Source organism: Mchenga conophoros, linkage group LG17 (genome assembly GCF_057382185.1).
Source record: "Mchenga conophoros isolate Kocher_MC1m ecotype Shallow Benthic linkage group LG17, M_conophoros_male_GT1.1, whole genome shotgun sequence".
NCBI classification, from domain to species: Eukaryota; Metazoa; Chordata; class Actinopteri; order Cichliformes; family Cichlidae; genus Mchenga; species Mchenga conophoros.
In genome coordinates, this window is record NC_140542.1 from 29,563,701 (window position 1) to 29,588,885 (window position 25,185).

Genomic DNA, 25,185 nt, shown 5'->3' on the forward strand with positions numbered 1-25,185 from the left:
TATCTTATATCATTTAAGGTTTTTTCTTTGCTTTACTGGGTACAGAATTTCCATCCTGAATACAGACTCACACATAAAATGAATCTAAAGATGCTGCAGATTATCATCATTTATAGTACATTTATACACTGTATATAGAATTTATATTTGTAACAGCACTCGTATAGTATATCACAGCCCAGCATGGTAGCTGTGCAAAGCTCTTGAGCCAACCCTGATGTTTTAGGGTTTCTTGAACAATAGTTCTCCAGGCTTTCTGAAGGTCTTTCAAAGTTTTTTCTTGGGCATTGCCTGCCTTTTCACTCATTTTCTGCCCCATCCACACACCTGACCATTTTCAGAAACTTTTTTTGTTTGTTAAGCCACTTAATACTGATCCAGAAATCAAGTCAACCATAAAAAGAGGCATCTAACTGAACGGATGAACCAGTGTTACTAGCAGCCTATTGCAAAAACATGTATATAGATAAATCTATGAGTAAAGCAAATGATAACAGACTCTGACAGACACAAGATAGTATTTTTAGAACAAGGTGATACTCAAAGAGCTACTGGCCGAAGACTTGGCATATCTCAGCATAGTGTGCTGTGTGTCCTTAAAAACAGCACATGTACAGATTCAGAAAGTTGAGGGAAAATGAAAATTGATGGAATAATAAACAAAGAAAAGTATCATCAGAGCTTGATACATTATGTAATAACATCTGGAAAGTGTCTTGTTTGCAAAAGCTTCATTTTTCAGCATGACACTGATCTCAAGAACATTGACAATGCAATAAAAGCATACCTGGATAGAAAAAACACACAGTGGAACACTATCAGTGATGAATTGACCTCCCCAGAGCCAGGACCACAACTTCATTGAAGCAGTGTGGGATCATCTTGACAGGAAATGGAACAATAGGCAGCCAACATCCGAAGAGCTTTAAATGTCCTTCAAGAAGCCCATCCATCCATCCATTCGCTTCCGCTTATCCTTTTCAGGGTCGCGGGGGGCGCTGGAGCCTATCCCAGCTGTCATAGGGCAAGAGGCGGGGTACACCCTGGACAGGTCGCCAGTCTGTCGCAGGGCCAACACACAGGGACAGACAACCATTTGCACTCACATTCATTCGAACATTCACACCTAGTGACAATTTGGATTATCCAATTAACCTATCCCCACAAGCTGCATGTCTTTGGACGGTGGGAGGAAGCCGTAGTACCCGGAGGGAACCCACGCAAACACGGGGAGAACATGCAAACTCCACACAGAAAGACCCCGGCCTGATGTTGGAATTGAACTCAGGACCTTCTTGCTGTGTGGCAACAGTGCTAACCACCGTGCCACCGTGCTGCCTTCAAGAAGCCTGGAGAACAATTCCTGAAGACTATTGAAAGAAAATACAAAAAAACTGAAGACGGTGAGAAAGTGCAGGCTGTGTTGAAGAATAAAGGCGCTCATATGAAATATCATTAGAATTAAAAACTTTGTTTTTGACTTATATCATTTACCGGTGTTCCCCCGGATAAGCTGGAGGAGGTGGCTGGGGAGAGGGAGGGAGGTCTGGGCCTCTTTGCTTAGGCTGCTGCCCCCGCGACCCGGCCTCGGATAAAGCGGATGAAGATGGATGGATGGATGGATCATTTACTTGCATGTATGTCTACACATTTCAATAAATCGTTGCACCAGTTTCCCATTTTCCTACCGAAATATAAAGAAATGACAGCGGTCAAGGCTTTTGCACAGAACCATATTTCTTTTTATTAAACCTCTATAAAGTGTTATTTCTATCAAACTTGTTCAGGCAAAACATAACTTTCCAAGACTATAATGGAGTTTTAGTATGTCAGTCACTCTGATGCCATGCTGCTTCCAATTTCCATTATTTCTCACAACATTCTTTCTGGAATTAAAATATAGATTAACTCTCTCTCCATTCATTGCTCGAGTCTTACAAATATCATAAAAAATTAATTCATAACATTGCCTACTTCAGCTTTGTGATAATTGATAACGTGCTTCTGCATATCTATCGCCATAACCACTCTCTCTTCCCTCCAGACATAAATCTCAGACACGGTCACTTTTTCTGTGTACCAAGAAGTGTTTGTGTCTTGAGAAGTTATAAAAGCATCAAAATGAAAGCGTGGGACATGTTTATCTTCCAGCAGCTGGTGAAGTGAAAGAAGCCAAGTGCTTGAGGCAAGCAGTACCAGGCACATGCAACCCAATGAACCATCTCTAAAAGGAGACAGTGCATCCTTTTTAAGCTTTCTCTGGTAATGCAATGTTATTTAAGGATTGCTTTGTATAGAATCATCACAGATAAATAAACTGTATAGCACGTTAAAAGGCATGTTTAGAGTAGATTTACCTTGCTGTCAGAAAAAAAGGGAAAAAAATATGTAAGGCATGCTGTCTAATGCTGTGAACAGGTAGGCAAAAAAACAAAGGCATACATCCAGACTGGAAGTAGCTTCCCACTCCCTCTTTCTCACCTCATTTCAAACTTCACTTTAATAAGCTGCACGCGGTTCTGCATACCTTACATATCATGCACAAAGTCGAATCTAATGTAATGTTAATGCACAGGAAGACAACATGTTAGGCCACGATTAGCTATAGTGAGGTGTCGACTGCAGAGTAAGTAGGTTAGACCTCCAGGGGCCCTAAAGACACAGTCTGGCTTCAAACTTCCAAAAGAATTATGACAGAGTTGCAACATCTGCTGCCTGAGAGGAAGACAGACAGTGATGGATAGCCAGGTGTTCTGTGTATATGTGTGTGTGTGTGAGCGAACACACACTGCCCACACGCTGCACACATATGTATAACCCAGGAGACCAAACCTGCATACAGTGTGTGCAAATCTACATTTACCTACAAGAAGACTGGCTGAGGGACCAGTTAAATAAGCAATGCACACATCTGTGACGAATGGCAATTTCTATTTAATACAACTCACTAATAGACACTGTGCCAAACCCACAAACATGTTGGCGCATGCAAGGCTGCGTGCAACACACAGACACTTTGAAAATATAGTAGCATGTTTATGATGGTGGACTGCTTAATATCTATCAACAACTTCCATATGAATGCATTTTCAGCCGGATAAATAATCCCATCAGAAAAGATAAAGATTAATGATATATTTATCATCCAATGACAAGAGCTCCACGCTACACAAAGATCAGTATCGAGATGCCAAATTGTACTTGATGAGATTACAGAACACTAGGAAATAAAATGTTACTATTACACTGTCAAAAATATTAATATCATATCAAGAAATGGCATTTATAGCATAGTTTGTATATATAAACTTTCAAAGATGAGCAAATATCTCTGCTGTGGATATATAAATGTTCACACGAGAAGACAAAAAGAACTGCTTCTTATCCAGACATCATATTTATCATGCATGAAAAACACGCTTTCCAATCAGTGAGTCTGAAGAATAATGTGTCATCAACAGTAGTAATAATAATGTCACCATGTTTATAGTAATCTGTGTCATCACTCATGATAAACAACATATTGAGTATAAATCAATGAAGTACATCTAAATATCTAAAGAGGCAGCAGCACGAGTGACAGGCTAATCTAACTCAAAGTGTTTGGCTTCGACATATCCCGTCTGTGTACTGAAAAAAGCAACAAACGTGGTTTTGTGGTTTTTACAGTGTCAGAATACAAGCTTGTATTTTAAGTTATGTACTTTCACATATTCTTCAACCTTTTCCTCTCATTTTTTAATCTAATGCTTACAAAATCTTACTCTTACAAAAATGTATTACTTCATTTAGGTGCCAGAAATCAAAATCCCTTTAAAGCTATCCCTCCATGTTTGCATTTCCTTCCTCTTCCACTCCTGGTTTGGGGCTGGGTGAAGGAGATAGGCTGGGTGCTGCAGGGGTCCTGCGCCCAGTGGGGATTGGGGGCAGGATGGGCTTAACGTTGGACCCTGGGCGTCGATCAGAGCATGGGGACACAGCTGCAGCTAGTTGATCTGCTCCTGGATGAGGGTCATTAGGTGTTTGGCTGGATGGAACGTGGTCTGAAATCAATAATCAATCAACAATCTTTAGAAGTTCAGCAAGCCAACTTTATTATTTTATCATTAGATTTTCTGTTTTTCCCACAGACAGTAAACAAACCTGTTATAACCTGTCACAATTATTTCCAGCTCTATTTTTGTCTCTTTAAGCTTTACTTTCTTTTGATTGGCTGCCCCTCACCTAGCTTCCAAAACTCTTTATTCAAAACGTTAGCTACATTTAATATGAACATCTAATGAAAAAGCACATTTATAACAAAAAGCACATAAGGAACCTTTTAATCTCTATAATGAATGATTTTACCCAAAACCATTCATTATAGAGATTAATACAGCAAAATACTAAAAGATTATATTTTATTTAAAATGTTCCTTCAGAATAATTTTCATATTAAACCACCCCTTCCTTGGCTTCTATAAATATAAAAAATAATTTCTTTCTATATAGAACATAAATAGATACAGACATTTAAACACATCAGATAAAAAAATTACTTAGTAACCTTTAAGTGTTTCCGAAGCATGTCCCATGACTGAGACATGTAGCGGTTCTGCTAAGTCAGAGAAGGCGCCGGCTGAACTGGGCACTGACAAAGCTGAGCTGGCACGAGAATCATCCGAGCTGTTTGTCAAATGCAAAAAGGGACAAGAAGGGAAGACAAAAACACAGAGACAGACAAGCAGTGGAAAGGAAGTTCACATAGTGGCAGGTGTAATGGAGGCAACAACACAAACATATGGTTGTTACACGGGTAATAAAACAAAAAGTGAAATGACAAATGAAATGGGTAGAAGAGCTTCAAAATGAAAGTCAGGCAGAATGTGATGCAAACCACTGCTGCAGAGACTGACAGTATTCAACAGTAATATCAATAAAGCAATAATAAGTACTCGGGTACAGATTTTCCATTTACCTAGAAGCTATACAATGTGTATGTATACAAATGCATACGCAAGACTACACAGTTACTACACAATAACAACATGGGAAATAAGCACACACAGGTAAAGACACATCCCTATTAAGAGCAGTGCCAGCAAGGAGACAGATGTCTGGAATCCTGCATAGAATTACTGAGCGAGTGAGTAATGCCTACTGTACACACTGGAGGCATGTATTACTCACACCGCGATGACAGAACTTGCAGATTTTCAACAAGTTTGATGAAACCTGCCTTCTGAAGACAAGGGCCCAGAGGGAACAAATTAATTTTGACAGCACAGGTTTCTATGCATGTATCTTAAATGACTTTTTTTTTTTTTTTTGGACGAACTAAATTGATGGCTCCCATTTGCGTGCACATCACACATATTATGGGGTACCTGATTAAACACTTATTTGCGCAGTACACAGGTTTATTGAGTGTAAGTGTACACACAGGGGAGTTAAATAGCAGCAGAGGCAATAAAATCTGAATTTATGAGTGGGTGTATTTGTGTGTGTGTGTGTCTATGCGTGTGTGGGATGTGTGTTCAGATTTTTACCAGCATGGCTTAAACCTGTAAACTGAGCTGGATAAAAAAAACAAGTAATGTCATAAAAACTGGCTCTGGGAGTCAAGAGTACCGCTGCTAAGGCCATTTCCTGCTCCTTAATCTTTAGCTCACGGTTGTTTTTAATAAAACTGTAAGACTTCCTCTGGCTTCTCTCACGTTAAAATAAATCAATAAGCCGTTTTTATGAATTTACTGATCATGCGCCGAGTGAAATCATATCTAACTTTGATCACTGTATCTGTTATTTTCATACAGTAACATCTGGCCTTACCCACTGTCCTCATGAAAAAGATTACCAGAATCATCATTATGCACAGATGACGCCACTGGTTGAGCAGAACTGAGGAAAACAAAAAGTAAGTAATGATTCAGTGTTTTTCTTCGCCACCATAAGTTCACACACATTACCTTGCAAAATAGTCCGCATGAATAAAATATGCAGCCAATCATTCATATCTGGCAACAGGTGTACTTTAGGACAAGTGAGTGGAGTGCACCTCTAACAAGAACCCATCACATTAACAAACGGTTAGATTCAAATTATTTGGGCACCTGCCACTTCACCCTCAATGTCAAACAATGACTCAAAACAAACCATCAAAGCACATTGGGACAAGTGGTCCAATTAAACCAATTTGGCCCAGCTCAAAGTGCCCACTTGATATTAAGTAATGGAGTGGAGTGGAGTGCATGCTGCTTGTTTCTACCTTTTGAAGAGCTGGCTGTAAACCCCTGGACTCTTCCCCACTATAGCCTCCCTCACCAGCTGCTCACGCCTCCTAATGGAAGCTAGCTCCTGGAGAACGGAGATGCAAAGAGGGCACAGAAAAGTTGGTGGGTGGAGCGATTAAAAAGCAGAGCAGGAGGGGAGAAAAAAACATGTAAGAAACAAACATAATATTCACAAATTAGAATAATTTACTTGTAGGCTTCATTATCAATACATTTATCATTAGACATCCTGTAACTCACAGTGGAGCTCTTCTGAGGGTGGAGCTCTTTTTGGATCTTGGTAAAATATGATCTGTAGGAGATATCAGAGGGGTCCAAAGCTCTGGCTGAGTGTGATGTGAGTGTCAATCTTGACATTGACACAGGCGACAGTGGCTTCTCTTCTGGATTATGACCTACAAGAAACAGATACTGTCTATATCTGAAGTTTTAAACAGCATGGAACAGAGCTTCTAGACATTATTTATTTTTGAAATCATCAAATATAATTTATAATACTCTACTTTGTCTTCCTGTTGCTTCGTCTGTCTCCATTTCCTTTTTCCTCTGTAACACTAACCCCCTACATTCACTACATTTATGAATCAACTTGGGATTCTATTCCTCCCACCTGGCAGGTCCATATTTAACATCCTTTGTCCAGCATATCCACTATCCATCCTCTGCACATGTCTATACCATCTGAGCCCTGCCTCTCTAAATTTGTCTCCAAACTACTCAACCTGAGCTGTCTCTCTGATATACTCATTTCCTGTCCGTGTTGTAATTTATAACCCCATTTGTATTTTAGGGGACACTCCATGATTTAGCAATTATACTTTATAAACCTGAGGGAAAGTATGACAATAACAATTGAAATTAATAGCGCTGTGTGAGACCCCTCACATCTTTTAAATTCCTTATTCCTCTGATTTCTAACACAGGTTAATTTCTGGTTAATTGCTTCAGGATTATTATTTTCAGACTTTAAAAAACTTCTTCTCAACCAATGATATTATTATCTTGCAGTTTTTCAGTAATACTTCCTGTCCAATGAAAATGAACTTAATTAACACATGTCAAATTGGTTGAGTGCTCCTTTAAATAATAAAAAAAAACAAGCAAACAAAACAAAACCAAGACACAAATTAATTAACTGAACTTTACCCGTGTCTTGCTTTACAAAACTGGTGTTGTGACACTTTGGACCTGCTAATGATGATGTTAATAAACAAACACATAGACACCTGTGGAGGTGTTGTCAGGGGATGCTCTGTTGTTGTTCTCTCCCTCCTCCTGCTCCTCTAGCAACAGGTACTCCTTCACTGCCTGCCTCAGTGTCTTGTAGGCATCTTCCCAGTCATCTACTCACACACACACAGGCACACAGATACACACACACAAAGAAATCTGGTGCTCAACAGAGCCAACGTATCTCCCCATCAAACAGTAATAGATCAAAAGATAAGCGGATGACGACCTTAGTGTAATGAGGCGCAGGCTGGCAGTGAATAAAAGTGATGAGTGCCCGCACTCTCTGTATGTTCATCTCATTAAGAACACCCCTAACATGTCTGAATGCTTTCATGAGGGAATGATAAACACAGCTATTCTGCGGCTACGTGCCTTTAATACATGTGGTAATTGGATTGAAAGTGTAGCTTATGGATTTTAGTGGAGTGTGCTAATCCATCTAATGCTATATCAATGATAGCTGGACTGCACTAAGCCAGGGCATTTTCAATCTTTGTGAGACACTATAATGATGAACAGAGCAATCACACCAAAGGCTATTGGTGGTGCATTGTCACAGTGTAAAGTCTTTTGTGGTATCAGAGAAGAATGATTGCTGCTTTGCTGTAACTAATGGGGATCATAACAAACTAAACTCAACTTCAAATTTTCTGTATTGAAACGGGCTGAAAATGTAGAAACATCTAAATATTTCCACTGGGAATCAGTTAACTGGAATCATAGCTTCAAATTGATACCCATTGAAAATTAATTGTGAATATTTGGAACACTTTGTACTGCAACAGCTAATTATTATAATACATCTGATTAACCACTGGATAATATTAAAAAGCAATAAAAGCAACATAGTACCACAGGGAATAACATTATCGAAGAATCCTGGACGTTGCCTGTTGGTGTTGGCGTAGAGCTCTATACGTGACACTGCTGCATCCATTTGTGCCTGGGTGTAGAGTCCACGGGCTTTAAGGTGGCCTATGTACTTTTCAGCCTGGGTGGGGATGAGCAGGATGTATCGAGGCTCAAAGTAGGTCTTTTTTAGACTGAAAACACCCTGAAAGAAGAGACAAAATGCCTGCAGATATCCTACTTTTAACACTCTTATACATGAGCTTTCCTTTCACATACCTCCAGCTCCATATGCACGCAACAGGCCAATCCTTCTCTAGCCACATCCTCTACAGCATCTCTGGTAAGTCCGTAACTATGCCCCCCATACTGGATGGTCTGGATAAACTTACCCTGAAATAACATTTCCCAGTGCAAGAGAAGAGAATGAGAGAACATTTTATTGCCTCGCTATTCATCACGTTATTGCAACAGTTATGAGCTCCTAAAATGGGACATATTTGACATACATGCACAATCCCAGCATGTTCTGTCAGGGTTAACAACCTGTAGCCATTATTCCACCTGTGAACTGAACCTGCCCTGACCTGGCAGGGAAAAATAAATAAATCTTTTTGTTACTTTTCACACATGACCTGACCTTATTGTTACTGTTAAGTGGTTGGAAAAACTGATAAACAAATTGTTCCGGCTCTAATATAAATTATATATGAGGTTACTTATTTCTATGTTTTAACTCATTTTATGATGCTTATGTTGACTAATTAAATGCATGACATTTAAAGTCACATTCACTGACTTTTTAAAATCTGCAATAAAAGCAGCAAACTGTCAAATAAACAACCACATGTGCAGCCATTAGCAGTAAACAGAATGGACTCAAAAGTTAGTGTCCTCTTTACCTTTCAGCGCTGCATAGAGTAGGAAATACATATATTATACCTACATTAAGCAACAACACTGAAGAGAAAACTCATTAACTGTTATTCACTACATTTCAAATGACTTTTACTAAAAACTTATATAAGATGTACAGCACTTCTTCCAAATCAAGTCTCACGTGTCCCCTTTCCTAAATAAAGCATCTCACTGCAGTAATTAAAAATGATTACTGGGGTCAGTTTTGTAAGAAGGTATGACAGTAAAGCTGCAAGAAAGCACATTTGAGGACTGAAGAGAGAACTAACACAAGAGAAGTAAGAGTAAAAGAAGTAAAAGAAGACAAAAACAAGCAAGAAAAGGAGGGCCAGACTTCAATAAACCACAGCCTGGCAAAAGAAGACTGGTGGGAGGAGAAGAATGGACAAATCAAATAGAGGGAGGAACAGACTGACAAGTTAACCTCTGTTCAAAAAGACAAAAGGCATCAATATCAGCATCAAAGCGCTTCCTGTGTAAATCACTACCTGACCCAGACCTCTATAAATAATCCCCCACCTCTCTTGCATAACAGGCAGCTTGACAAGACAGACAGATGGAAAAGAAATGTGCCCCAAAACCCAAAGGACTCCACTTTTCTCTGGCTAAAAGAACTATAACTTGTGTATTTAATGAGAGCCATTTGTGGATCCCTCCTGAGGGTGTTTTAAAGTTTTGACCAGTGTCTACTCATTGATGGCTTTCCTTTGATTAGCTTTCACATTTTTTGTGAGCCTAAATTGAGTTATAGGAGATGCTGTAATAGCACATTCTGAAATAAAATTTAATTAACATGTCTATTATATGTTTTCAAAAATGGTCCATTCAACCAACATTTCCACTAAATTATTTTACACAAAAATGTCAGCCAGTTAAACTAAAATCATTCAGCCAAATCAAACTAATTAACACAACTTACTCAACTCATTAAAGCCAATGAAAGAAGTCAATTTGAATGTGACTTCAGCACTAAAGTAAGTCCAAGAAGATTTAATTATGCTGTGGGTATGATTTAAAACACTAACCACATAAAACTATTCCGAGTACACTCGAAATAGCTCAAAATAACTTCAAGCTAACTCACGGTGTGAATCATACTCTGAAACGCCTCCTCACTGACAAAATGGTAATCAAGTCCATTCTCTTCTCCGAAGTACGGCCCCCTTGTGGTGTGAGAGATTCTGCAGTGACAGATACAATTAGAGAAACAGTTGCATAGTTAAGTCAGCTAGTAAGAGGAAAATGAGCTGCGACAAAACCTCTGGCTTTTCAGTCTGTCTCAGACTGTCAAAGTTACTAAAAGTGAGAGCCAGAAATATGTCTTCTGCATGTGTGCTGTATGTTGAAACTTCAGTCACTTCAATATATCAGTGTAAAAAATGTTCTGAAGTTCAGCCAAAGCTACCAATAGCAGTCTGTATTTGACAGTTGACTCTCAATAATATAAGAATAAAATATTTTGGTAGATCATATAAAGTTAAAGGACCCACTGTATCGTCAGATGTTTAATTCATAGTATTTTTGCAATTTCAAATGTATTACAAAACAAGCGCTACTAATGGGCACTAGCTCTGAGAGCTCAGCATATGAATTATTACTATGTGTGTAGAAGTTTTAAGACTGACCCATAAGCAAAGTATTCGTTGAACTCTTGACACAGTCTGTGAGTCAGCTCTCTCTTCCCACAGCCTCGAGGACCTGTGAGCACCAGCATGGGGTAGGGAGAGTCTGCACTGGGAAGTGTACTGCTTGGAGACAGACATACACACACGAAGCATTCAGAAGTTTTACTTTAATTTTACACGCCCGCTCTTAGCTTCAAAACCAGTTATCTTCCCCTTCCAAAAATGAGCACTGCTTAAGTATAAAAAGCCACAAAGCAAGAGTCACTCCTACAGTCAATATAAACGCGAGCCTCGTGGACAGTATGGATGTGCTCCTTCTGGTAAGCACAGAGGAGAATGGCAAATTTACTGTAGCTGCAGCTTTTATTTGCTGATGATTGATTTTTTTTTAAAGTGCTGATACTTGAATTTTTTTTTTTCTTTTAGAGTGTAGATAAACAGGATAAATTGCTGCTCAAGCAAACAACTTTCTTGATATTTTATTTTACAAGATATGTATTGATTGTGGTTAATCGTAATCTCTGGATTGTTCTGAAACCTTTGCTTGTAGTGCACTTCCTAAATGCTACAGGCTCTTCCTTGTATGCCAGTAATAATTGTTAATTAATAAACTTATTAATGTTACACGAACTGGTGGCCATGTAGTGCTGAGGATATTAAATAAATGTCAATGTGAACCTTTCATAAAGGACCTGGGGCTGCATCAGCTGATACACTAGGTGGGTTATGTGATCCCTGGCTGCCACCACATCCATAGGAGGGTCATACATGTTTACTGACGACACCTGGGAATTAGAATTAACAATCACAGAAGCAGTTCACACAGACTTTAAAACATTAGGTGAATACATTAGGTTTGTATTATTCATTGCGACAAAAAAAAGCTTCTGATAGATTAAACATGTATTTACAGTTTAGTGAACCAAACAGTATTATCTGTTTTGTCTGTTCACACCTTTTCTTCAACAGTGACTACCTCTTGGTCCAGAACAGTCAGATGCTGAAGGAGGAAGATGACTGCCAGCTTGTAATCAGGTTGCTCCTACAATTACATTCACACAAGCACATACAGTCAGCAAAGTTGCCTGGCAAAACAGCTTTAGAAAAACAGGAAAGAAGACCTCTGTCATTGACAGTACATTTAAACACATTTAATAGATTATCTCATAGTCAAAATCCTGTTGTAAGTAAAGGGCATGGTTACCTGCACAGGGTTTTCCACCAAACTGAGGTCCCTCAACAGTAAAAGGTCGTGAATATGCTTGCACTCCTGAATTTCACTGACCTGTGAAAAGTTTACTCAGACAGTTCATACAGTGTATTAGTTTCCTTTTGAAATGCCATGAAGTTAAATTATTGACCTTATCTATGATTAAGGTATTTTCCAATTTTGTTGTATCTTATTAAAATCTGTAATGATGGCTTAAAGTACTGAAATGTATTCTGGAAACAGCATTAAACAGCCTACCAATCACACATCTTATCAGACAATGAGTCTGTGATACTTCATCTTAGAATTTAATCTAAAAAGTCTATTTGATTTTCAATATGAAGCTCAAGAATTAGTAACTGCCTATGAGCATGTGGTACTAATGCTGATATATGCACATCACACGTTTAATTCTGAAGACTCTCTCAGATCAATACCAGGTTTTTCTCCAGGTTGAGGGAGCCTAGCAGATGGAGGTTCTCGAGGCCTGAAAGACTGGTGATACGATTCTGAGATAAATCGAGAACCTGCAGGCTCTTCAGGTGCTCTAACCCTTCAATTTTCTCCAGATGGTTCCCCCTCTGCTCATAGAAAGGAAAAGAAAAAAAAACATGATAGCATGAAGTTCATTCATATGCCTCTGTCCAAGTGTTAAGATAAACTCAGTGACTGTCTCCAATAAATATTAAGGACAGGTCATGGTTGTTCTGAAGGGTGCCTGAACTTTCTTTCCCATCAGTGCAGAGTTGAGTGGCAGGCCTGCCTCTTCTGACAGGTGAGGACTGACAGCCAAACAGCTGGCCTGGCGATAGCCCAGCACACCAGCTAACTGAAGAACAAGACCTGGGCACACCTCCCTTGTCTGGGTCCCCAGTCTGATTCTCACTCCATTCCACTGACAAAAGTTGTTATCTAGCCGTCTGGCCACACCTCTGCCTACTCTTGCCAAGCATGTTGCCTGGCAGAGGGCTGCTGTCAGCAGGGGTGGGTGACTGTGCTGCTCCCTTGAAGCTCTGGGTCACTGCTGTGATGGGCTGCGTAACAGGCTGGCTGACAATGCCATGCTGTTTTGGGAGGCAGCATGTGAGGAAGAGGGGTCAGTAAAGGGATGAGATGGATGCTGGATGGGCAGGGTCTGCTTGAGTGTGTGAGTGTGTGTGTCTGCTGAAACTGGTCCAGCCTCACTCTAAACACCAGCAGCTGGTCCCAAAGCAAATCTACAGAGAGGGGCAGGCACAGCCAGACCGATGGGCTGCTGACAATGAGGAAACACTGATAAAGGACACGTGTGCAAACATGCAAGCAGAAAAAGAGGCAGAGAGTGAGAGAGAGCGAAAGGGCCTGCTGTTGGACCATATGGTGATTCTCGAACAAGAGGCCAAGGTTTTACTGAATATAAAAGCGAGGCCAAAAACAGAGACATAAAGAGAACACATAGGGAGGGAGAAAAAAGGAAAAAAGAAACAGGTGAAATGGAGCATACATGTGTAAAATATACACAAGCAGCAACAATGTGTGCACGACAGCAGGTAATCTCATACATGTAAACAGAAGTACTGCCAAAAGAGCAAAGGAAAACACAAGAGTTCAGTTTAAAATGCATATTTATAAAATATCTACATTTGAAGTTCCACCTTTTATATATAGAGAAGAACCTACAAGGCAGATGTGTGTGAGAGGCAAACCACCCAGGCCACTGATCCTCGAGATCTTGTTATGTGCAAGGCTGAGATGGGTGAGCCTGCAACATTGCTCAAGACCACTGATCTCACTAAAGCTGTTGTCTGAGTAGAGGCATGTTAAGAATAATACACAACAGGAAAAATATGCAGTTCACAAATCTTTTTTTTTTAATACATCACAAAGCATGTGTCTGAGAGAGAATGTTTTGCAGTGAGGATACAGTCTAGAACCAGTTTAGTTAGTGATGCATAGGCTGACAAATCCCTCATTTTAGTCATACGGTTGTGGGAGAAGTTCACCTCCTGAAAATAGCAGCACACTGTTAATAAAAGTCAAAAAAGTTTCAGGACATCTTAGTGAAGAAATCCTTCCACTAAATTCACAGAGTATGGAAAATAATTTACTAAAGTTCACTGTCATTCAAGGGCAGTAAATGCCTTGTAAGCATATTCTAGCCGACTACAGATGGGCTATGGAAATCCAGCCCTATCTTGAGGGAATAGTGCTTGAGAGTGAAGCCCAAGCCACCACTCAAATGTTGTCTTATCCTGTCATCTTAAGGACCACCCGTGTTACCTTTAGGTTCTTGGGTGGCTGGAATTCAAAGAAGTTTGAGATTTCATTATAGGAAGCGTCCAGCACGACAAGGTAGGGCATGTGGCTCACGCAGGATAAATCTAGGAGTTGGGGAAAGTTATGAAAATTGATTAAAAAAACAACAACAAAGACAGCAAATATTTACATGCAAATAAATGTGCTTTAATCACATCATGGTATGGCATTTTATGAATGATGTCACTGTATAACAGGAAGATAATATTGGCATAAGAAAAAAAGTCACCTTGAATTTTGTTGTGTGGCAGTTCCAGCTTTTGAAGATGGACATAACTGCACAGCACAGATATGTCACTCAGACTGTGACTCTAGAGCAAAGAATACAAAATTAATTTAACCTAATTTTGGCTTGAAATTAAACTATGCTGCTTAATTTAAGGGAAAATTAAGGGGATGCTTGATCATTAAAGTATGCAAAGTATCACAAAGTCAGTTAAAGTTCAGTATTTACAGTTAGGAAACACAGACCATTGTAAAACTATTTCAGCTGCTTTGGTGCAAATGAAATTGACCACAGGTGCACTGGAGAGGCAACAACAAGGCAATCCCCAAAAAGGGAATGATTTTGCAGATGGTGGCCACAGACCATTGCTCCATCTTTATTCTTCCTGAATGATTTGTCTCTAGTTTTGCTATTTGCCAGTGTCCTTGTCATGAGTGTTAGGATAAGACATCTGCAGTGCATTCATATTTCAAAGCTCCTCCAGGATGGAGGAAAAGATTTGCTGTGTCTCCCAGCACTTAAAAGTGTAGAAGAGAAATCCGGAGACTGGCCACTACCCAAGGAGAGCTGGACAGGGCAAAAGGAGGGCATAAACACAGAGAGAGCACCAGTTTTTGCTTCTTTGTGCAAGAAAGAAAAGAAGGTGCACTGCCAGATCCCTACAAAATGACTCCCAGCGGGCTACTCATGTGCATGTTTCTGACCAAACTGTCAGAAACAGACTCAATGAGCATCACATGAGGTTCCAGCATCCTTTAGTGGGACCCATGCTTTCAGTACACCGCCATGCAGCTTAACTGGACTTCGCCAGACAACACTGGCAGGTCCGCCACTGGCGCCTTGTTCTCCTCACAGATGAGAGCAGGTTCACACTGGGCATGTAACAGTCTAGTTGTGGCCTCTCCAGTGCACTTGTTGTCCCATTCATTTGCACCAACAGAGATGAAACTGATTCACAATGGTTTATAATTCTTAGCTGGACAGATTCATATCCCTTAAGTTTAACTATATTGTGCTATATTGTCATGATCAAGTGTGCTCTTATTTATTAACTGTCAGCAAAAGATCATGACTCAATGTCAAATCATTACTAAAGCCTCGGTCTTCATTAAACAGCCAGTAACATGGATGAATGAATTAATATGTGTATCTCACAGGCAGAGAAAGGATGTAGAATGAGTGCTGGAGCCCAGTGCCAAAGCGTCCGAGTTGAAATATACTATTTGAAATCATCTCAGCTGTTAAAACACCATCCTTCTGTAAATAAGATAAACAAGTAAGTAAGGTTTAATTAAAATAGTGAACCCAGCAGGTACAGAATTACAAAGTGCCATAAAAGTAAAGATAACATCATGCATTTCACAAGAGGCCACTGAAAACAGAACCAAGTCCTGAGAGCCTAAAAGCAAAAGCGCACATATTCATGCAGCACACACACACAAATAGACTCTGCTTAGCTCCGTTGTTGATGCAGCTACCACAAATTCCAAGCATTCAACTATTTGACCTTGCTGTGCTGTTTTATTTTCCCAGACCTCTTGTACAAGGACATCTGCTTTACCTGTTGCACAGTGACAGAAACACGAGGATTTATTCAACCTGCGAAATGAACTCACCGTTTCTGCTTCGGCGCAATGACACACGCTAAGCCACATTTTTGTTATGAAAACCATAAAATTGCAATAATTGAATATAATAGGTTTCACACTATATGTTGCTTTTTAAAAAAAAAAAAAAGTTTTTACTAGTTGACATAGCCTCCTAGCCTTACCTCCATCCCTCCGTTTTCCTCGAGCTCAGTGCAGGTGGGGGTCTCTGCTGAAGCAGCGTCAGTGAGGGACCCTGGGGGGGCAGGAGCTTAGCGACGCGGAAGGAAACTGTTCGCCGGTTTTTCCATTCATTTTTTCATTAAAAGAAAAAACTCGACGACAGAATAACTTGTTAGCAGTCAAAGGGAAGACGTTTACAGTTTAAAAAAACTCTAGTTAGCTAGCTTTTCACATGAAAGGTCCACTAGCGTTGCTAGGCAACGCTGACAAGTTTGAAGTGAATGGCATTATGGGTCCTGTAGTTTCAACCGAGCGTTAACGTCTGCTCGTTGATACTAACCCTAACCCATTTTCATAAGTTTTACAGCTTTTTCTACCGATAAACCCCTCCTCCAGGGTAATTCTTGCTGCACTAAAGTAACTATGTAGTAGATTAACTCTGAATTCAGAGAAAATGGCCTGTTTTTTGTTCCAATGGCTTTTTATTTTGTAAAGTTAGTCTTTTTTTTTACTGTTTAAACCCAAAGAGTCATGCTGATAGATTTCTGTCATCTGCTACTACTTATCACAAATAAGACAAATAAAGAATCTTGAATCATATAGAAAAACTCAAGACACGCTGTTGAAATGTTATTGTTTTTTCTTCTTTTTTTCTTTTCTTAAACAGAAAGCTAAGTTTCGGTCATTTTCGGCCCACTTACGGATGTAAAATTCATTTGAAATCCTTGGTTTAACAGGTTTTTATAAATAATAGCAGGTAACATTTTGGTCTGTGCAATCAGTGAACACCTTCTTAAATTTAATATAGGTTACAGGAGCAGAGTTTTTGTTTTCAATTTCCGTGGCACTTAGACTTCAGAATAGGCATAACAAAATAAATACAAGTTTTTCTATGAGAGCCTCCTCATGCTCGTTTTGTGGACAAATTTGATCAAATTTACCCAAAAAAGTGCTGAATTTTATTAGTTTACATTATCATTTCATCTGTTTGCACCTTTAATTACTTACATATATGCAACCTTTAAATGTAGACTTGTATCGTCCACCCTTTCCCTTGCATTTTGCATCAGCCAGGGCTCAGTCAGAGCTATGCTAATAACACAGTTAGCCTTGTCAAATATCATCCTGTGCCAACAAGATGCCCACAACAACAAAGCCTTCAGATGATGTTGTTTGTACTTATTTTTCTGATTCCAATATAATACACTTTAGCATTCTGTGCTTAAAGCCATGTCACACAACACATCACACCTGTCAGCTTAAGGAAATCCTCGTGTGTGTGTTGGATCCGTCTCACTTGTGTGATACATGGCAGAAACATCCTCACTGCTTCAAAACAGTGACAGGCTGTCACGTGCAGAAGGTCAATGTGTGTATGAACTCCTAGCAGCTGAACATCTAAGAGTGGAAAATGCGACCTTTACAACCATGTAAGGAAAGAAACGTACACAGACAAAGACTGGAATTTGAAGAATTTATTTTTTAGTGTATGCACTGTCAAATTGTGAGTGCTTCATTTAGAATAGATACATTTCAGAGCATTTATGACACTTCAGAACCAGATCAAGAAATAGGCCTGGTAACCACTAAAGCCAGAATTCAATGCATTTCTATGCCAAACATAAAATCAGTTCTTTAAACAGATGTGCAAAATTTAGATCAATTGCAAAGAAAAGCAGGTGAGATACGGGTAACAGTAAAAGAACCTTTTTGCAAGTGTAATTCAGGAATAAAAAGAATGGACAGGAGTGGTTTTCAAATACATATAAGAGCATTATTCCAGAATTTTATGGGCTATATTTATGCAGCATAATAGTAGTCTAACAGCATCTGTGAATGGCACGGCCCTGACAGAGTCATTTAGCATTGAAATAAAGTTTTCCATCTATAACATTATAAAAGTAACTCTGAAGTGAACAGATGAATGAGCAGATTTTAGATTTTACACCAAGTGTACGTTTCAGAGTGGTAGGCGAACCACTCAGCAGCTCCGCAGTTGTTTTCCCATCGATCCCAGCCTATGTGTCATTATGATGGATTGCTCTGTGGGCTTCAGGGAGACCAGCGCTGGGCCCAGTGTATTGACAAGGCTCCCATTTCCCTCTCCCCCTCTTGTTAAGTACTTCTCCCCCAAGTTAATGAACTAAAAACAAGGAGGATTGTGGGGAAGGGAATGATTTGTGATCGTCTCTTGAGTTTATATGTTTAGCTCACTTTATAGGATTGAGCACATGCAGTTTGAATGGCAAAATAAAGATTCAGCATTGCATAGTTTTGGTTTGTACAGCCACATATGTGCCTTAGCACAAAAAAGCAGAGTCGTTCCACTGTGGTCTCTTTGTCCAATTTGCAAAATAATATGTTAATTGATTCACAACTTTCCACAATAGTCGCACAACTTTACTGCACGAACTATGAGGAAAAAAAAGATAACAGATTTTTAACAACCATAGCTATGATACAATCGTCAGCTAGGGAAATCATAGGGGACCAACCCAAATTGGCAGCAGGCGGAAGATGTGGCCTCATTCAGACAGTCTAATCTGGCATCTGTTATTGCAGACAGAATCAGTGGGCCCATGGGGCTGCCAGGAGAGGAGAGAAAGAGGTGTAATTGAGAGCAGCAGTTTAGATCTAATAGGAAAATGAGATGAGATGGGGACTAAGTTCGGGTGAGTGTCCAAGACAATCGCCCTTTATCTGGAGATGTAGTCATGGTGAGCAAAGCACTGTTAAGAGTCCGGGCGTGTGCGCTGCATTTATTATGTGATTTAAATAGCGGAAATTGACAATATAGGCTGCTTTGTGACATAGATACATGGACCAATGGACCTGCAAGGCTTGCAGTTATGCAAGTTGTCACCTCCCTTCCCATGTAGAGTCAGTCAATTCACATAAGCTCATATAAGTAAAAAAAAAATCCATATCTATTTGTCAAAACTTGACTAGAGTGTGTTTCATCATCATTAGGAAGTATGAAATGTAGATGACACACTTTCCATCAACAGATTTCCAGATCTTGTGTCTAAAGCAAACATCTTTTTGCGTTTTCTAACCAAAATCTCAAATCTAAAACACATCACGTATTTGTGCAACAAAAATTTGAAAGAAACAAAAACATGCCAGAGTTCATCGCACTGAAAAATGCATTGCTGTTCCCTTTCAATGGTCATCTCCCTCTGAATGCCACGTCCTTGCTTTATCATTACACTGTGGTGATCTTCTTATCCTTGGTGGCCTGTTTAATGGCGGCCTGCTCACAGATGATTTCCTTCAGCCTCTGTAGCCGGGTGTTTTGAGTGCTCAAATCACCTACACCTGTCTGACTGCGATGGAGTAAGGAAAGGGCATTGATGTACTCCAGCTCTGTGTAGCGGACACCCTGGTCCACCACCAGGTTCAGCAGCTCATCCGCAGTGTTGTACAGCATCTCATAGTACTGCCTGAAAGAAGAAGGGAAGGTTGTAAATCTTCAAATTAACTGGAAAGACAAAATGAGCAAAGAAAAGGATGCAAGAGAGGAAATCAGAGTGTGCAGATGTCTTCTAAGGTAACTGTTCACTCTTCTATCAGAGGTCAGTTTGCATATAAAATATCAATGTATTTCCAGATCTATTTTAAATGATAAACAGTTTGGGAACTTTAACACTGAATTTAAATCCAATGTGGGGAAAAAATTCTGGGGTTGGTGTGGAGATAATCTGTGCCAACTTTGGTGAAGATTATAAAAATGTGTCAGTCCAAAATCATCCAGTTAGTAAAAATTGGAAAAAGGTTTAAACATTAAATTGATAAACACACACAGACACCCAGTAATGGTACAGCTGCTCTGTGTGAACTGTAGACACCTAAATTTAATGGATATTTTCTTTACCCACGCTCCGCTTCACCACCAACTTTCATAAATATCAACCTTGCAGTTTTTTCTAATCCTGCTAGCAGACAAACAAACTCTATTGAATACATAACGTCCTTGAGGACGTAATCAAGGGAAAGCAGGGGGGAGAGGGAAAAAGAAAACGCTACATGCAACAGTAACACTTTATAATCCTGTGTTATTCATTTTTCCAGGGCTGAATCAAAAAGAACAACAAGAACAAAGGGAAAACACAGAAGCCACACGTACTGCTGTTGCTGTCAGCAGCAATTTTCTGAAAAAGGGCTTCAAGGACCTCAACCTCCTGCCACTGGGAGTTGAAGGTAGAGGGAAACCATTCAAGAGCTACAAACTACTGAGACTATTCTAATGAAATGCTGTTGACAGAGCCAAAAGCGGAAAGAGGCGTGCACAGAATTAATAGCTCTTTAACCAGAACTGAATACCTCAATGGGCCATTTGAAAAGGACCATGAAGTACACAATGATAATGCAGGAGCACAAAAGGAGAGCAAGTATTGTTGAATAAAACACACATTCACCTGCTGACAAGAACAATACACATACAGATCAAAAAATACCAAACACAAGTGAAGAGAGACTGCACGAACGTTTTGAGCACAGCATTTTTAAGATTTGTTTTAGGCGTTGACCTCTTGTGGGCGTGTGACCATAGACTGTATAACTCATTAGCATCAACTTACAGTACTTGGCCATTAATATGGATTTCAGTAGGAGTCTAGCTTGTCATGAACACAAAATACAGATAACTGTACAAAGAGGGCCTGGAGGTAAGCAAATGCACAGGAATCTGTGGAAGCAGGACACACAATTTTTCTTTGGTCAGGGGTAAAATGAGTCTAAGACCAAGATGCAGGAATCCTAAAGAGACAACAAATGTTACACTTTCATACGATGGTTGTAGACGCAACCAGAGCAAGAGGGCATAGGTGAGCTACAGTCCTACTATTGCATGTTTATAGTAACAATAGGTACTGTAGTCTTTAGTAATGGCCAATAGTGTGCACATGGACAACTAAGATCAGGTTAGCAACTTTTATGGAGCTCTGTATGGACTGCAGAAAAAAGCACAGGGATTTTAGTAGCAGAACATTTAGCCATGATTTAATACAGAAATAAATGAGATCAAACAAGTGAAAAATATGCTTTGTCTCTCTTTCAATTATATTAGTTTAACACCAAGTTTTTCTTGGAGCTCCCAGTGTCACAACACAAGCAGCAACATCCTGGGTTTGTGTTGTACATTAATACACTGAATAAAAACTGACTGTTTACTACACAACATATCTCGGTCAAGGACAGGTGATGGTCAGTCAACAGCAGTGGCTTCTGCTGCTCTAAGTAAAGAGAGATAATTACAAGGCTGACATTGTAATGTCTTGCAGAAGAAAAGCATGTGAAAGGTATTGGGGGTGTTGCGACTAGGCAAACAATGTCAGAGCCACTGATGTTTGAACGTTCTTTGTGTGGCCTTGATGAAAATTAAATTAAATGTGGATGTGGTTAAAAAGGGTTAAGCTCTGTTGTGCCAGAAGAAGTTGGAAGTAAATGGATTCAGATATTTCTGATATGGCTCAGTAGAAAGACAAAAAAGATCCTTTGACTCATTTGTTTAGCTTCACCACCCATCCCAGACCCACTCCTTTCTTGAGATGTTCATTTGCTATGCTAACGAGGCATTAATGAGCACTTAGGGAGCTTCTGTTCCAAGGTGTTTTATGTGCTGTCATTTTGGATATTCAACAAAAGAAAAAGACCTGGAAAGGTTAGAACGAACGAGGGAGTGCTTGAAAGACGGAGGGAAAAGGAAGACAACTAAAGAAATGAATGCAGAGCAGGGGTGCATAATGTCTGTTTTTGGCCTTCCACAGCAGGCGTTGGCCTTGATCGTCAAAGCATTTGCATACTGTCTCACCCTCTATCCTGCTTAAAGTCTTTTTCATGCTTTCATCCCTAAGTTCATTTAGTAAAGAAGCTTGTCAACACTGATGAGTAACACCAGTTCACTCCTTAAATGGAGGTAAGACAGATGAAAATAGAAAAAAAAAGAAAAACGGGTCTCATTTTCTTATCTATACAATATCTGAAACAAAACATTAGCTCAAGAGCAATCCCATTTCATTCTCTAGAGCCAGTGTTTAACGACGCACTTGAAGCAAATCGCCTCGTTATTTGATCTAATAAGATAAACAAATATAACCATAAATATGCACAGTTTTATTTGTTGAAGGGAGGCGCTTTGAACAGAAGGCTTTTCTCTTTCAAACCGCCATCCTTAAGTCCAAATGGAAAGCAGATCTGATTAACCGGACTGTTCTGAACAGAGCAGAGAAAAACAAAAATAGCAGAAATTGCACCTGACTGCTTGAAATTGTCTCTGTGTAATTTCCTAAAGAGGCAGAGACATAACCACTGCAAACATCTGTGTAGTAAACATTTATGTTGTTAGTTTTAGACACAGTTATTTGCTATGGTACATGATTCCAAAGTCACAGAGGTAAAGCTGAGTGGAGGGTGTAATTTACTCGGTAATGTGAATGTGTGTGTCTATCAGAACAGTATGTGGTGATTCTGTATAGTTTAATTAAGAGAATATTCCAGGTAGACTTCAGTAACAAGTTCCACATGCAGTGAGAGATGAACAGCACCCCTGCTAAGTCTTTGTTGGACATTTTTCTTCAGTCTAAAAGACCATCTGTCTGATACAACAGCAAAAGTAGCTGTGCAAATATGGAGTCTCTCCATTTAAGTAGCAGCTGACAAGAGATAATTGAAAACAATCTGATCGACGCTGTGAATACGGACTTAATTACAGCGTAATAGCAACTGCTATTCCTTTTGCAGTGATTACTCAAAAAGAGGTCCCATTGAAAATGTGTAGACAAGGCATGCCCCCAGGCAAGGCAGGCAACTGCTTGGGGAGGCGATGGTGAGTGAGTGCTGGGGCCTCTTAGGGCTGACAAAATGTACACTTATTCCCATTACATGCATGCATGTTTAAACAAGCCTAATGGTAACAAAAGCAATTGAATCAATAAAATGAAGAGGAGTTGTCCTTCTGGTTGGTAAAAAGAAAAAAAAAAAACAAGAAAAGGGGTTTTCCGGTACGGAGGCAATGTGGGTGGACGTGTAAGGTGAGCGCTCCCAGGCTCACTAACCAAAACTCTCCAAATTTACTCGAATTATTACTCTGACAGCATTTCACACTAATGAAGGGGAAAACTGGTCGTAAACAGAGAGGCAAGACACCAATGAAAACGGGAAAAGTTGAAAAACAAACAATGGAAAGAGATACAGATGACGATAGTGACGAGGGTATGGATGGCCTGCAAGCTAGCATCTGTGCCATCCATGAAGAGCTAAAAGCTACCAGGTTGGACATGAAAACAGACCTGAAAATTTTCAAAGACACCTTCTCCACCGAACTTACGTGTTTCAGAAAAGATATTGATAACAAATTAAACGAAATTGCCAGAGACTTAAAGTAGAGTGGATGGGGCAGAAGGGAGGGTGGCGGAGGTGGAGGAGTGGGCTAACGAGGCTCTGCTTCAAGCTATTCTAGCACAAGAAAATATACAAGCTAAACTGACAGACCTGGAAGCCCGATCACGAAGAAAGAAGGGGACAATCTACGGGAGTTCTTGGAAACATTTATTAAATCGGAGTTGTCCCTAAGCGATACTGAGCTGGGAATGCAAAGATGTCATAGGGCTCTCGGCCCGAAGCCACCGCCGAATGCCAGCCCCCGGTCAATAGTGATTCACTTTCTGGAGTACAGAATTAAAGAACTAGTGCTCCGCTCTGCTTGGAAAAAGAAAGAGGTCGTTCTGAACAGAGTGAGAATCTACTTTGACCAGGACTATCCGACTGAATTTCAACGGAAAAGAAAGTCTTACGCCCCCATCAGGAAAGTCCTTAAAGAAAAAGGAATTCGCTTCCAGACCCCCGCACCAGCTAAACTCCGTGTCTTCCTCAGTGACGGCACTGTAACTTATGATAGCACGGTGGAGGCCACGGAGGATTTGAAGAAAAGGAAGGCTCTGAGCTTCGCGGGAGAACAGACCCGATCCATGGATGCAACACGGGAAAAGCTGAAGAACCTTTCCTGGGAGACAGCGGGACGCTGTGATGCATATCAAGATGATGCTCCAGGCATTTCGACATGAACCAAGGGACACAGTTTGATCATGTCCTGAACTGAATACTTGAGAAATTCAGTTTCTTTACCGATTTGACTTTTCCTGGGTGAGGATTGACACTTCAGCTTTACTTTGAATATAATTTAGAGTAAACGTTTAGGTTTCATTTTACATCTAAATATATACTGAAAGTTATATGTCGGTCTTAAGAGTACTTAGAGATTAAGACAGTGTTCTGGGAGCGTACTTTCCTGGTTAGTTTGATTGTTTGATTACTTCTTATTTTGTGGTATTTAGTTTATGCATAACCTCAGGAGACGTCATTTTACACAAGAGAGGCCCCTCGTGAAACGAGAGCTTTCCTCTCCAAAAGGTTTTTGGGGAATTCTGTTTTTGAGTAGAAACCACAGTTCTCTCATTTGTTCTGTTTTAGTTCAAGTTCAAGTTTCAAATTTTGACAAATGTATGTCTTGTGTGGGTGTTTTTGTTTGTTTGTTGTTGTTTTCTTGTTTTGTTTTATCACCCAGGTCTTACAAGGTAAATGCTTTGACTTATACAAGACATGTCATTTCAACAGTATAGTTTAGTAACCCTTAATGTTAATGGGTTACAAAACCCAGTTAAAAAAGGTAAACTCTTTGCTAAAATGAAAAAAGAAGGCCATCATATAATTTTTTGGCAGGAGACCCACCTAACCAAAAAGGGGCATGAAAAACGTAAGTACCCCAGATTTAAAAACATATTTTATTCAT

The 25,185-nt window shown here is 39.8% G+C and overlaps 2 protein-coding genes across 2 annotated transcripts in view; both read right to left on the reverse strand.

Annotated features, from left to right (window-relative positions):
- Window positions 1-1,745: 1,745 nt before the first annotated feature.
- lrguk (leucine-rich repeats and guanylate kinase domain containing) lies at window positions 1,746-16,705 on the reverse strand. The gene is given in 22 exon segments (XM_085252353.1): window positions 1,746-4,043; window positions 4,547-4,665; window positions 5,812-5,880; window positions 6,248-6,336; window positions 6,513-6,667; window positions 7,499-7,615; window positions 8,358-8,559; window positions 8,634-8,747; window positions 10,357-10,453; window positions 10,898-11,017; window positions 11,576-11,682; window positions 11,853-11,939; window positions 12,102-12,182; window positions 12,545-12,688; window positions 13,767-13,891; window positions 14,011-14,092; window positions 14,367-14,467; window positions 14,632-14,713; window positions 15,784-15,885; window positions 16,136-16,189; window positions 16,400-16,477; window positions 16,479-16,705. Coding segments are annotated over 22 exon segments (2,400 nt in total). The 5' UTR covers window positions 16,530-16,705; the 3' UTR covers window positions 1,746-3,819.
- Window positions 16,706-17,857: 1,152 nt separating this feature from the next.
- exoc4 (exocyst complex component 4) overlaps window positions 17,858-25,185 on the reverse strand; it is a 136,740-nt gene continuing 129,412 nt past the window's right edge. Inside the window, exon 20 of the mRNA XM_085251730.1 lies at window positions 17,858-19,840. Coding sequence (XP_085107856.1) covers window positions 19,603-19,840 — 238 coding nt within the window. The 3' untranslated portion in view covers window positions 17,858-19,602. The remainder of the gene's footprint in view (window positions 19,841-25,185) is intronic.